Source organism: Hyperolius riggenbachi, chromosome 4 (genome assembly GCF_040937935.1).
Source record: "Hyperolius riggenbachi isolate aHypRig1 chromosome 4, aHypRig1.pri, whole genome shotgun sequence".
Classification (NCBI taxonomy): domain Eukaryota; kingdom Metazoa; phylum Chordata; class Amphibia; order Anura; family Hyperoliidae; genus Hyperolius; species Hyperolius riggenbachi.
The window spans coordinates 471051836-471066998 of record NC_090649.1 but is presented as its reverse complement, the minus strand read 5'-3'; the positions used below and the strand labels follow the sequence as shown (position 1 = coordinate 471066998).

The following is a 15163-nucleotide window of genomic DNA, read 5'->3' as shown; positions in this document are numbered from 1 at the left end:
GGACTCTGAGCAGTGCAGAAACTATGGAAAGATGCATATCATTTTAAAGCTCTCTTTCCCCTCTTTCCAATGATATATAAACCGCCGCCCTATGCATTTTAGTTTTCGCTATTTTCGAGATCGATCGAAATTGCGGCCACGGCAATTTCGCGAAAATAACGAAAACTAAATGGCGTAGGGTGGCAGTTTATCTATCATTGGAAAGAGGAGAAAGAGAGCTTCAAAATATGCATCTTTCCATAGTTACACTGTATTACACAGGACGACTTTTCTCCAAAGTCGGCAGCTCGATTCAGCACAATGCAATGAAAATATAAGGAACCCAAGGGGATATAATTACAAACATCATGCTGGTAGGTGTGAGGATGTAATTGATTAGTTCTGGGTATGCTTAAAGGCATACCAACAGGCACTGCTCTGAGTCCCTTTAACTGCCTGTTCAGTAAGCCAGCACCTATTCAGTAGGAGACCTTAGGCAAGTCTCTCTAACACTGCTACTGCCTATAGGGCGCATCCTAGTGGCTGCAGCTCTGGCGCTTTGAGTCCGCCAGGAGAAAAGCGCAATATAAATGTTATTTGTCTTGTCTTGTCAAATGATGCCGTGCGCTGCTGATTGTCTTCAGAGCCAGGCTCTCCTCCTAGGTCCCCCTCCTGCTACTGTGCGCTCTGCAGCTGCCCACTCCTCCCTCCCTTCCCACAGAGAACCACAGCTGCAGCAAGAATGATAGCAGCAGATGGCAAACGCTCACTCACCTATCCATGATCCAAGCGATAGAGATCCCCTCATCTGAAACCCATCTGTCTCTTCTACATAGCCGCTCGCTCTGAACGTCCTGATTCTCGATCAGACAGGAAGTAGGAAGTAGTAATAGTAGTAGTAATAGAGCGGCAGCACTCTAGAGGAGACAGATGGGCTCCGGATGATGGGACCTCTATTGCTTGGATCGCAATAGGTGAATGTGAGTCATCTGGTGCTGTCATTCTCCCCCGCTGCGGCTGCCTTCTCTGCTGGACTATCGTATTCACTGGGATGGAGGCTGCATGGTGGCTGTCTAGTTTGGGAGGAAATCGGTGGTGGGGGTGGTTATGTAATTCTGTCTGCAGAACGGCTTCCGGTTTGGCGGTGTCCAGAGCTTTCTGTTATTGCCAGGCTGGAGATGCAGGGGGAAAGTGCTGCTGCTGTGATATCTGGCGACCTCTTCACAGGGGTGCCCCAGCCCCTGAGTGCAAATGTCCCAGCCATTCATCTCTCACTCTGCATTTTGCTGCTGCTATTCCCTGCATTGTGCACCCACAGAGGAAAGCAGGCTGTTGCCCATAGCAACCACTAGCTTGGCTGCCCGGTGTGTGTGGCATATTGGTGTGCAGATGCATCTTCTGATTCTATTACGACATGATGGGGGGGCCCAAATCAGTTACTTTGCTTAGGGCCCCATTTAGCCTTAATCCGGCTCTGGGTGGAAACCTTTTGCTTTGGGGGTGTTTTTCTGCTAAGGGCACAGGACAATTTAATTGCATTAACGGGAAAATGGACGGAGCCATGTATCGTGAAATCCTGAACGACAACCTCCTTCCCTCTGCCAGGAAACTGAAAATGGGTCGTGGATGGGTGTTCCAGCACGACAATGACCCAAAACATACAGCAAGGGCAACAAAGGAGTGGCTCAAGAAGAAGCACATTAAGGTCATGGAGTGGCCTAGTCAGTCTCCGGACCTTAATCCAATAGAAAACCTATGGAGGGAGCTCAAGCTCAGAGTTGCACACAGACAGCCTCGAAACCTTAGAGATTTAGAGATGATCTGCAAAGAGGAGTGGACCAACATTCCTCCTAAAATGTGTGCAAACTTCGTCATCAATTACAAGAAACGTTTGACCTCTGTGCTTGCAAACAAAGGTTTTTCCACTAAGTATTAAGTCTTTTATTGTTAGAGGGTTCAAAAACTTATTTCACTCAATGAAATGCAAATCAGTTGCTATCTTTTATTTAAGGTTATTTTTTCGATTTTCCTTTTGATGTGCTATCTGCCACTGTTAAAATAAATCTACCATTGAAATGATACTGTTCTGAGACTTTTCATATCTTTGTCATTGGACAAACTTACAAAATCAGTGAGGGGTCAAATAACCCTTCCCCCCGGCCGTCCAATTGTCTCCGGCAATGAGGGCCCTCTAGAGAGACTTGGTAGGTATCTGGACCTCAAGCTGAAGGGCATGGTTGAAAAGTTGCCATCATATGTGAGGGACACAGGTGATGCCCTACAGGTACTGGATACTGTTAGGATTTCTGAGGAAGACATAATTGTAAGTATAGATGTGGAATCACTCTATACTTCAATCCCCAACGACGTAGGAATAGCCGCAGTGTCCTTTTTCCTGAGTGAGCACTTCCCACAGGCCCCAGAACATAATCAGTTCATCTGTGATGCTCTTGAATTGGTTTTGACATACAATTGCTTTGCCTTTGATGGTCGATTCTACCGCCAGACCAGGGGTACGTCAATGGGGGCATCCTGCGCTCCGGCCTACGCCTGTCTCCATCTTGGCTTGTGGGAGCGGCATGATGTGTACCCATTGGACGTCTTCCAGAGCAGGGTGGCGCTCTGGTTGAGGTTCATAGACGACGTGCTCATGGTCTGGCGGGGAACGGAAGAACAGCTGTCCTTATTTGTTGAGGGTTTGCAATGCAATTCGAGGAACATAAGGTTAACATATCAGTATGATAGAGAGGTGTTGTCCTTTTTGGACTTAATGATTAAAAAAGAAGACGGGAAACTAGTCACAAGTACCTACCGTAAGCCCACAGCTGGCAACACTTTATTGCATTACTCGAGTTTTCACCTCCCGACACAGAAGAAGGCCATTCCAAATGGCCAGTTCACACGAATAAGGCGCAATTGCTCAAGTGACAATGACTTTCACAGAGAAGTTGGTGATTTAAGACGGAGGTTTAAAATGCGACGATATCCCTCACGAATTGTTGAGGAGGCAGTAGGAAAGCTGAGCAAAAAAGACAGAGGGTCTCTGCTGACAGCAGCCTTGTTTAAAGTGTATGGGTCAAATAATTATTTCCTCCACTATATATATATATATATATATATATATATATATATATATATATATATATATATATATATATATATATATATATATATATATATATATATATATATTCCCCTGTGAGCGTGCCCTCTAGCACAGTTAAGTATATAAATGAGCGGAGCTCACAGTTCATTAACCACCCTGGCGTTCTGATAAGATCGCCAGGGAGGCTGCGGGAGGGTTTTTTTTTAATAAAAAAAAAACTATTTCATGCAGTCAACTGAAAGTTGGCTGCATGAAAGCCCACTAGAGGGCGCTCCGGATGCGCACTTTCGATCGCCTCCGGCGATCAAAAGTAACAAGGAAGGCCGCAATGAGCGGCCTTCCTTGTTTCGCTTACCTCGTCGCCATGGCGACGAGCGGAGTGACGTCATGGGCGTCAGCCGACGTCCTGACGTCAGCCGCCTCCGATCCAGCCCTTAGTAAAAAAATGAGATTTACTCACCTGGGGCTTCCCTCAGCCCCCTGCAGCCGATCGATGCCAGGAGGCCGCAATAGCAGCATAGGGGGCGATATACAGGCTGGGAACGCGAAGAATCACTCGCGTTCCCATGCCTGTCGGCCAGTGACGGCCAAACCGGAAGTGTGCGCCGGCGGGTCCTGGAGCGTCAGAGCGGGGCTGCGAGGGCACCGGTCGGCTGCAGGGGGCTGAGGGAAGCCCCAGGTGAGTAAATCTCATTTTTTTTTTACTTGGCTTAAGGATCACTTTAAGCATATAAATGAGCGGAGCTCAGAGTTTAGTAAGTAGCTAGTAGAAGGTGAGGTGTTTTTAATTTCCTTTTCCCCATTTAGTTGACTCTTGGGCTTTTGGTATGGTTCCCACTAGAACGCTAATAAAAACTAGCATTTTTGCCTGATTAGAGTAGGACTCACCAGATTGGGAACACTTTGGCGCAGTTGGTGAGCTTAAACGCATTAAAGCGTAACCAAGAGCCCCAGTCACTGTTTTCCTGTTGTGTGCTGCAGCCCCTCTGTATTTATATATTTCTTATGGAGATTGGGGTTCTCCAGTGCTGCGTGCATGCTTTGCATAGTATTGCATAACATTGGGTTTGTGCTGCTCATCCCCTGGTGTGTGTGTGTGTGTGTGTATATATATATATATATATATATATATATATATATATATATATATACACACACTAAATATTTTTAGGCATCTTCTTATTTTTCGATGTTGCAGCCCACTATGACTCACTTTACACACTGTCAGCTCCCATGAGAAGTGCCCCGGCCCCCTATGGACAGTGCTGGATGGGCCGCAGTGCATGCTGGGAGCTTCTTCCTGGAAAGTTGCAGTTGGTGAAGCTCCGTTCCTCCCTGTGGAGCCGTCGCCGCTGCCCTCCTCCCCCGTTATAACCCCACAGTCGGGACTCCCCGGCCCGGCTCCGTTACCTGCACAGCCGGAAGAGCTCCGCACTCAGGTCAGGCTGACTTCTCCAATACTTTCCCACGGCTGCCATTTTTTCTCTGCTGTATAAACGCGTCTCCATGGAGACCGCCCGCACCACTCCCTATACGGGAGGGGGGATGAAACAAACTAAGCCGCGTTCAGTACAAATAAAGCAATATATATTTACATCTTCTTTTACTATGAACTAAAATTCCACCATCAAACCACGAGGCCGTTTGCAATAACCTTTCAGCAACTGTTTATTTTTTACACTTCTCAGTAGAATGGTTTCGTCTGCTGTACGTTCCATTTTGCAGCTGCATGGACGCGTCTCCATGGAGACGGGGATGTTCCATTTCCGAAGAAGGGGGAAATAATAATTTCTGTCACCGCTTTTGCCAGTGCTGGTATTTGTATCATATTCGGTGTCACAGACCTCAGTGATAATCCGAGTTTTGCTTCAGAAAGCGGTTTGCGTCGGGATTTACGCGAGATTTGTTGTTTTGGTTTTTAGGGTGGTAATGGTTCGTTCCGACTTCCGCTCCTCTCAGCCACAGGTCGCCGAGGGTGCTCCGGAAGCGACATGGTGGCTCTGTCCGCTGCCCCGACTTGGCTGTGATCCTGGGGGGGAACCCCGCAAGCTTTGTTCATGGTTGGCGTGGCCAGGAAACACATCCGAGCCAATAAGGGAAGCAGCTGGTGAGTGGGGGAGGGCTGGTGCTGGACTCCCTCAATCATAACACTGGGGGTCCCTGCATAGGAAGGGGCCACCAACACAATAATGGGGGGGGGGGGAGATGTAGGGGGCTTGTGTGCAGCCAGGGCTCCCCATATAATATTGAGATGTTTCCTGTGCTGCCTCTGCCTGCAGTCACAACATTTGGGGTTCTCTTGTACCGAAGCAGGAAATTTGGGCGCTGGCGCCATCAGCAGAACCTTGGACGCCACCATAGGCGTCGCTATAAATTGCTGCTATACTGTGAAATTTGGGTGCCCGCGCCGCACCGAGGGTCTCTTAAAGGACGGGTCCGAGGAAAACAAAACTAAAAAAATATACTTGGGGCCGGTTTACACGGATGCTTGGTGGCGATTACCGCTAAGCCTCCGGGACTCGTTGTCTAAACGTTTGCATTCAAGTGAATGGGAGCATTTAGCATTGCACGGTTACGCAAACACAGTGTTTCCATCCTGATTTACCGCGTCGTTTCAGTCGACCGTAGAAGCTGCATGTGGCTTCTAGGGTTGATTCACTGCTGCGTCTTCATGTCCCCTTGCGGGTACGAAAACCGCCGAATGGCAACAGGACACCAGCGATCGCTGCAGAAAGCCTGGCGCTGCCCCCGAACCTGACGACACAGAATGGAAGGCCAGAGGACGCCGCCAAATGTCCGTGTGAACCGGCCCTTACCCTGGCAGCCGATATTTCCCCCGCCGCAGCTTCGGTGTCCCAGGATCTCCTCCGAGGCCGGTATCTTCTGCACCGCTTGCGATTTCGCTCATGTAGCCTGGAGCATTCAGCACAGTTGCAGAACTACTGTTACTGCGCAGAACGTTCCCGGCCACTGGAGTGCATTCGCAATTGGCGCGGCCGCGCGCAGGAGCAGAAGATGCCGATCTGGCACGGTCGGCATCTGCATTGGAGGGGACCCCGGGACACCGGAGCTGTGGTGAGGGACATATTGGCTGCCAGGGGCTGGAATAAGCCCCTGGATTTTGTTTTTTTGTTTTCCTCAGATGCTCTGTTTTGGGTCTATTAGTGCAGTTTAGGGGACCCGACAGGAAACATTATAAGCCAGCCCTGTTTGCAGCATTTTGGTTCCTCCCACTAATTTGTAAGTAATGGGGACCAGCGGGAAACTCTTATGTTAAATTGCACACCAAAACCCCTTCCCTATAGCCTTTATAACCCCTAAGGCGCTCGCTTGTGCTGTGCTCCTGGCAACTTTTCTAAACCTATTTGACTGTTGATGCGGATAGTGTTTCCTACTCTATCTTCTATTTCTTATACAAGTTAGTGAACACCATCAAATTGCCATGAGCAGGAAGTGCCCATGAATCCCCTCAACTAGACTAGTGCCACCGTTTTTTTATCAAACGTGCCAACAACCACCATCATTTAGCAAAATCTAAAGGCCAAGTTTCTATACTTCCGCTTCTCAACCTTTCCTTAGCATTTGTGTCTTGGTTGATCATCTCCTGCTTCCCTAAACTCCCTTGTAACTGGATAGCAAGGGCCTAGCACACTCTTGGATTTCCTCGAACCTATCCAGGCAATCTGTTATTGCCACCCACTCCCATACTAACTACTCCTAACACTTACTGTATGTTGTACCTCAAGGTTCTTTCCTAGGACCTCTTCTCTTCTTCATTGTACATTCAGTCTGGGACAATGAAATTCTGGTTTCTCTACCATAAAATCTCAAATCACTGACTGTTTATCTATTTCTTCGTGTTAAACCATTTCCACAAGCCTAACAGTTAAAACAGAACTTGTCATCTTACAAGCATCTCTTTATGCTCCCCTGTATGTAGTCATTATAATTGTAATTACTAGTTTGGTTTGGGAGACCCAGCAGGGAATTTTGCTAACTTGATTGGGTTGTCAGCTCCCTTTTAGCACTTAAAGGGGAACTGAAGAGAGAGGTATATGGAGGCTGTCATGTTTATTTCCTTTTAGACAATACCAGTTGCCTGGCAGCCCTGCTGATCCTCTGCCTCTAATACTATTAGCCATAGCCCCTGAACAAGCATGCAGCAGATCAGGTGTTTCAGTGGTTCAGACTTATAAGTCTGATCTGACAAGACTAGCTGCATGCTTGTTTCTGGTTTTAATCAGATACTACTGCAGAGAAATAGACCAGCAGGGCTGCCAGGCAACTGGTATTGATTAAAAGGAAATAAGCATGACAGCCTCCATATACCTCTCTCTTCAGTTCCCCTTTAAGCCCAATCTACACGATACGATTCTATTTACGATCTGATTAAATCCAACATGTCTGATAACAGTGTTCTCCACAGAATTTTTTTCCAGCCGGGTGGCATGAAATAGTAGCCGGGTGGCATGAAAAAGTAGCCGGGTGGCTCGAGATGAGAATACAGGGCTAGTGCTTCTGTGAGCAACTCTGCTTACAGCATAGGAGGAGGCGAGCCGATGACAGCCGGGTGGTCACCAAAACTAGCCGGGTGGAGCACCCGGCTAAAAGAGCCTGGGGAGAACACTGGATAGGGATTTACATTGCAAAACAATGGCAAATCGAATTTAATCGAATCAAATCTCGATCGGACATGTCGGATTTAATCGAATCGTACAAAGAATCGTATCGTGTAGATGGGGCTTTATAGGTTTTGGATAAGTTGTATAACAACTGTCAACACTGTTCAGCCAATTACAATGCTGTAGAGGGTTCTGTGATTGGAGAACAATGGGAGTTGTTGCCTCTGATTCAACTAAACCACGATAGCTCCTAATTTTAGACAGCCTCAGCTCCTTAAGGTGCGTACACACGCACTACCGCCGGCAACAACGGGTCCGCCAGACCCTTCCGCTGCGGACCCTCGCACTGGGCAACCGTTCAGCCGACAGTAGCGCGTGTGTACACGCTGTCAGTGGACTGATAAGGCTGTTTCTGAGTGATTATCGGTCCGCAGACAGCGCGTACACATGCGCATACTGTCGGCTAAAGACCGCCCAGCGGGAGGGTCCGGCGGACCCGTCGTTTCCTTTTGTAGTGCGTGTAAGGCAACTTTTTTGTTGTTGTTTAAACAAAGTAGCTGTAACGTTTTGTAAATTCTAGTATCAATCAGATTTATATGTGATTACAGTGTACAGTGTGTAAACAAATTGGTGAGCAAAATTACCTTTTACATGACTATGCTTACCAATACAGCACAGATTGTTTCCTGAACACTGTAGTCTGAGCTGGTAGGTGGGTTAATCAGAAGTAACCATGTAGCTATCACAGTAGGAGGGACAATATAGGTCAGACTGTATTACAGTATAAAATATGTGGCTGAAGTTGGTGGCAAAGGGCAGTGACAAAGGTGGAATGTGGAAATACCTCCTTTTTTTTTCTAGCTGCACCCCACCCACTTTCCCCACATTCATCTTTATGCACAAGGCAGGAGTGTTAGTTAGTGTCAATTACTGTCCTGCTACAGCTACTAACTGTAGACTTTTAGTTCACAGGAAGTGTGATCTCAAATGCCAATTTCTAGACAGGAAACTGGGGTGGTGTATCTGTGTGGACAACCACAGCTATTGTATTTGAAAAATACAGTGTCAAAGTATTACTTTATGACAGGGATACTCATTACGAGTAATCGAAATTTAAGTGAGTTTGCCCGCGGCCGAGGGGGCACCAATGCGCTCGATTCGCGCCCCCACCTCACTCCTATGCTTCCTCTTTCAACCTGGAAGAATGAACCATAGGAGTGACGTAGATTGCGATGTAGGACACAAATTGAGAGCAGCAGCACCTGGGTAAGTTAACATACCCCAACCCCCCCCCAGCCGCAGGCAGCTTGAACTCATTTAAATTTTGGTTATGCGTCGCTTCGAGGACGTAGCTACTCATAATGAGCATCCCTATTTTAGGATTATCCATACTATGCCAGGGGAAAAAAACATATACTGTATAAATAGATAAATACTTGATCTACTTACATAACACATGTATTGTACTGTCCACGTTTTGATTTCAGTGAATTTTATATAGTAAATTAGCAGAATTCTGTTCCTGGTGGGAACCATGTCTTTTGCCCACAGTTTGAGGCTAAATACTGATGTCATTGCTTCCCTAAACTTTTTTTTTCTTTTCTCCAAATGCCGAGTCACCTCAGCCTTGCTTGTAAACACAAGTGAGCAGAGGATCATGTTTCAGCTAGGAAGCTAGGCAGGGTAATAAAGGGAAGAGGAGGCATATATTATAGATAAAAAGAACCCCCAGCATGCAACTGAATGGCAATGGCTATTAAAGGGCCAGTGCTCCTTAAGTATATGATAACTCCAAACCATAACAGCAGAAAAAGTTTTGAATGCAGGATCAGGGCTGTGGAGTCGGAGTCGTGGAGTCGGAGTCGTGGAGTCGGGCAATTTTGGGTGCCTGGAGTCGGAGTCGGGAAAAAATGCACCGACTCCTAATGAATTTGTAACTGTAATTAAAATAGAAAATATGATAAAATGTTCTATTTCTCAGATAATAGTCATTAAAAATAATGTATATATACAGTATATATACAGTAATAGCTGTGCTTAGTCCACAAAAATGAAATAAACCAATCAAAATGAGTTACTTGTGCTGCTTCAATAAAGCAGTCCCCGTATTTTTAAGGTCAGATATACATATCTGATTGTGACTGTATATATGATGTGTACACAGGAATCTCTTATATATACTAAATAACATCTATGCTGTAAGAATAAAGCCTGATGTGTAGCTTTGTCACTAATACAGATGGTCAACGAGATGGAAATAATTCTGCATTGATGCTGGTTTATGCAAATGTATGCACTCCCTTTGCTGATGAAATCAAATAATTTGATATGTTATTAAAATTTGGTTTGGTGACTTCAAATTAACGGGTAACTGAGACGGATGAAAAGTAAAGTTTTATACATACTTGGAGCTTCCTCCAGCCCCCTTCAGGCTAATCAGTCCCTCGCTGACCTCCACCACCCGGATCTTCTGCTATGAGTCCTGGTAATTCAGCCAGTCAGCGCTGTCCGGCCGCATGCCGCTCCCACAGCCAGGAGCGTTCTGCACCTGCGCAATAGTGCTGCACAGGTGTAGTATGCTCCTGGCGGCGGAGTGTGTGCATGCGCACTACGCCTGACTGGCTCAAGTACCTGGACTCATAGCAGAAGATCCGGGTGGTGGAGGAGGACAACGAGGGACTGATTATCCTGAAGGCGGCTGGAGGAAGCCCCAGGTATGTATAAAACTTTAATTTCATCTGTCTCAGGTTTACTTTGTTACACAGTAGTACTATACTCTACATATGCACTCCCCACAGAGCTGCAGGGAATCCACTGAGAATGCTGTGCACATTGAACACAGAGGTGTTGTCTGTTTACAATCTCCTCATTCCCCTGCAGAGTACCTGCACATCATTCTTACATGTTCCCACACTTACATTGCCTATGGCCTGATAGATGTTCTTTGTTCCGGTTTGTACCTTTTACAAGTACTCTTACCAAGGACTAGTTTTAGTCTAAAGGGAATAAATATAGTAGTCTACATATCCTTCTCACTTCAGTTGTCTTGTAAAATTCCTAAGCGTTAGCAGTTAAGAGACGAATTTGATGTTACATACTTTTAATCAACAAAATTGTAATATGCAAATTAGAGGAGTCGGAGTCGTGGAGTTGGAGTCGGAGTCGGTGGAATCCTAAACTGAGGAGTCGGAGTCGGTGGATTTTTGGACCGACTCCACAGCCCTGTGCAGGATTAGCATCTTTATGACTTAATACACTCAGACCAGTTGCTGTTGAAATTTGATTTTTATGGTGACAATCCCGCTTTAAGATGAACCCGAGACAAACTTTGGGTCAAAAACACATACTTCCCTGAGAAGAAGGAAACCTCTGGATCCTGTAGAGGCATCCTATGTCCTCCTCGCCCCTTTTGCTGCTCACTGGGATCCCCTGGAGCATGGCCATGCCTGCACAGTAGTACGGAGGGTGCATGAGCTCCAGCTTACTTTGCAGGAGCAAAAAAGATAGTTAATAAGCTTCTCTTACTGATATGCTAATGTTGCTCCTCCATGTACAATAACAGTCTTGTATCTTCTGCAGGCATTTCAGTAAGACTATGGAAGAGCTCGTCCATGATCTTGTGTCAGCGTTGGAAGAAAGCTCCGAACAGGCCAGAGGATGTTTTGCCGATACCGGAGATCACTCCCGCAGCATTTCCTGCCTCCTGAAACGTCAGGCGCGCAAGCGGAGAGGGCGAAAACGGCGCTCGGACAACACCCATCACCCCTGGGAGCCTGGACACTGCCTGAGTGAGGGCTCCGACTCCAGTCTGGAAGAGCAGAACAAGGACTATCGGGAATGCGTTGGCAATAATAAAAAAGACAGTGACTCAGATGATCAGCTGCTACTAGCCAAAAGGAGACCATCCTCCACCATAAACACCATACGCAACAAAAGGCCCTTGTGGCACGAGTCTGACCTGGTGGCTGAAGCCCTGGGCAACAGGACCTTAAGAAGGAGACGGAAAGTGAAACGGATGGCCATAGACCCGCCGGCAGAAGTCACAAGTACGCTGACTCTCTCACAGAGTCGCGACCAGGTAATAGACCATGACGGCAAACACTATCACCTGGAGATAACAAAGAGCAAAGTGAAGAAAAGGAAGATTGCCCCTCCGAGGCATGGTCTTGAAGTTCTCGATGAGGGAGTTGTGGTGGAAGGTGAAGAGCTGGGCCTTGGAAGCAAAGACAAGATGGAGTATGAAGAGCAGAAGGGGTCAGATGAGAACATGAGTGACAGGTGATTTACCGCTTTATTTGTGTGTGTGTGTATATGAAAAGGCCGGAGGAGGGGGGGGGGGGGGGGGGTGTTAGTAATGCGGAAAAATGGATACAGGAGCTGAATAGTAAATTTGGTATCTATACCAGGTATGTCCAAAGAAACTGTATGTGTCAGACTGTTAAAGGAACCCTTTTGTGAAAAAAATGTTACATTTAAAATACATACTGTATTTTCGGCGTATAAGACACTCCAGTCTATAAGATACATCTAGATTTAGAGGGCAATAACCAGGGGAAAAATACACTAAACCTGGTGCGTCCATGATCCAGGAGGGTCTTGTAGATGTTTTTGTGTCCTTTTCTGCCCCCATGTGTGTCCTGCTCTGCCCCCATGTGTCCTCTGTCCCCAGCGTGTCCTCCTCTGCCCCGTGTATAACTAGCAGAATCGGAATCTTGGCTCACCCAATCCACAGCTTCAGCACTGATCACAGAACTCTCCTCTCCTTCACTGCGCCTCTAGTGCTGGCTTCTTCTGATTGCGTCATCAGCAGAAGCCGACGCTAAAAGCGCAGTGCCGATTCATATAGTTACACACGGGGGCAGAGAAGCACACACGTGGGTAAACGGCTTTAAAGAGACTTTGAAGTCTCCCTCAAATGAGGTTTTTAGTTTAAAAACCTCATTACCATTATTGTCCGACCTAAAACGTCTCATCCCTGCGGCTGAAAACCCCCTCGATCACCCCAAACTCACGGGGGTACACGCAGGCAACTTCCACATAGAGGCAGCGCGGCTCTGCCTCTATGCGCGTCAGTCAGCGCCGGATCGCCACCTCTCCCCCGCCCCTTTGTCTTCCTTCACTGAGAGGGGCGGGGAGAGGCGGAGATACGCGCTGATTGACGCGCATATAGGCGGCAGCAAGATCCACAACCAAGAAAGTCGTGGATTTTGCTGCCCTGTACCGCCGGGAGTTTGGGGTGATCGAGAGGGTTTTCAGCTGTGGGGATGCGGCGTTTTAGGTCGGACAATAATGGTAATGAGGTTTTTAAAATAAAAACCTCATTTTAGGGAGACTTCAGAGTCTCTTTAACAGTGTATCATTATTTCTTCCTGTGATACACTGAGAGCAGACATTTTCTTCTTGTCATCACACAGGCAAGCTGCTCTGTATCTCCACCCCTCAGCCTGTGAAAACTGCACTCCCCTCTCCTCCCCTCTCCGCCCCATTGCCTCTGACATTTCTGGCTTATATAATATAATTAAGATAAGAAAAGTAATACTGAAATGAAGTTAATCAGGAACAACTTACTTTGAGCGATTATTTTGCATGTAAATGTGCTGAAAGGTTATGTTGTCAATCAGGTGTTAAATAAGTAATGTATGTGACATTTTGTAAATAGAGCCCATTGTCTATTTAATAGGATTCGCTAGAACCCCATATCAGCTGGGTTCAGGTGCATAGATCTGCCCCCTTGCAGAAAATTGCCCTGGCCTTTTCTGTATCACATAGAAAAGCAGAGGCTATTTCCTGCAAGGTGGCAGGGCTACATGCTGGAACCCAGCTGATATGCGCCTCTGATGAATCTCATTATACAGATGACATTCTGGGGCATTCACAGGCTGGTATGGCCAACAGGTTAGAGTGTCAGCTACCTTGCCAGGAGCTTTTTGTTTTTAGCCATAAGTCATGAACAAGCATGCAGATCAGATGTTTCTGACTGAAGTCTGACTAGATTAGCTGCATGCTTGTTTTAGTTGTGCGATTCAGACACTACTGATGCCTAAGAGATCAGCAGGACTGCTTGGCAACTAGCATGGTTTAATAGGAAATACATATGGCAGCCTACACACCCCCTCTAAGTTCAGGTGTCCTTCAATTTTCTTACACCCAGGAACAGGTATAGGGTTATGGTTATAGCAGCTGTCTGATTATTTTCAGTGGTTTGTACTTTGGTGACTATCATTGTAATATATTACTATATTAGGTAAAGAAACAACACTTCTTTGGGGGCACAGTCAGCTAGACTGGAGAGACGTGTGTCGGGGGGTGGGGTGTAATGGCAATGTATAGGTGCTTAGGGTGAATATGGTTACATGGTGGGCATGACATGGAGGGGCCACAATCATTATCATATTCAAGCCTCCTGGTGCGGCTATAAACAGAGTAGCCACACCACCTATGCAGTACGTCTGAGGAAGTCCATAGTGACGAAACGCGTCACGTGCTATGTGACGCCAGGATTCGGAAGTTGGATCCACGCGATGTCCATCGGGCCTCCGCATTCCTCCTCTCAGTGACTGGCTAGAGGCGACCTTAAAGTGAACCAGAGACCAAGCACCCTCATGTATTTTACCATATACAGGATCTTCTCAAAAAATTAGCATATTGTGATAAAGTTCATTATTTTCTGTAAGACTTTCATTAGACTTTCATATATTTTAGATTCATTACACACAACTGAAGTAGTTCAAGCCTTTTATTGTTTTAATATTGATGATTTTGGCATACAGCTCATGAAAACCCAAATTTCCTATCTCAAAAAATTCGCATATTTCATCCGACCAATAAAAGAAAGTGTTTTTAAAACAAAAAAAGTCAACCTTCAAATAATTATGTTCAGTTATGCACTCAATACTTGGTCGGGAATGCTTTTGCAGAAATGACTGCTTCAATGCGGCGTGGCATGGAGGCAATCAGCCTGTGGCACTGCTCAGGTGTTATGGAGGCCCAGGATGCTTCGATAGCGGCCTTAAGCTCATCCAGAGTATTGCGTCTTGTGTCTCTCAACTTTCTCTTTACAATATCCCACAGATTCTCTATGGGGTTTAGGTCAGGAGAGTTGGCAGGCCAATTGAGCACAGTAATACCATGGTCAGTAAACCATTTACCAGTGGTTTTGGTACTGTGAGCAGGTGCCAGGTCGTGCTGAAAAATGGAATCTTCATCTCCATAAAGGTGTATTTTACAAATAAATAACTGCAAATTGGTGTGTGCATAATTATTCGGCCCCCTTTGATCTGAGTGCAGTCAGTTGCCTATAGACATTGCCTGATGAGTGCTAATGACTAAATAGAGTGCACATGTGTGTAATCTAATGTCAGTACAAATACAGCTGCTCTGTGAGGGCTTCAGAGGTTGTCTAAGAGAATATTGGGAGCAACAACACTGTGAAGTCCAAAGAACACACAAGACAGGT

The 15163-nt window shown here is 46.3% G+C and overlaps 2 protein-coding genes across 4 annotated transcripts in view; one reads left to right on the top strand and one right to left on the bottom strand.

The window, feature by feature from the left end:
• SPATA17 (spermatogenesis associated 17) overlaps positions 1-4608 on the bottom strand; it is a 262006-nt gene extending 257398 nt beyond the window's left edge. For both annotated transcript variants that reach the window (XM_068232905.1, XM_068232904.1), the window contains exon 1: positions 4496-4608. In XM_068232905.1, the coding sequence (XP_068089006.1) occupies positions 4496-4593 (98 nt within the window). In that variant the 5' untranslated portion in view covers positions 4594-4608. The remainder of the gene's footprint in view (positions 1-4495) is intronic.
• GPATCH2 (G-patch domain containing 2) overlaps positions 4378-15163 on the top strand; it is a 203736-nt gene continuing 192950 nt past the window's right edge. Inside the window, exons 1-2 of one of the 2 annotated variants that reach the window (XM_068232903.1) lie at positions 4378-4524; positions 11287-11985. In XM_068232903.1, coding sequence (XP_068089004.1) covers positions 11303-11985 — 683 coding nt within the window. In that variant the 5' untranslated portion in view covers positions 4378-4524; positions 11287-11302. Of the gene's footprint in view, positions 4525-5053; positions 5193-11286; positions 11986-15163 lie in introns of those variants that run through there. The other variant, XM_068232902.1, reaches the window with a different exon arrangement.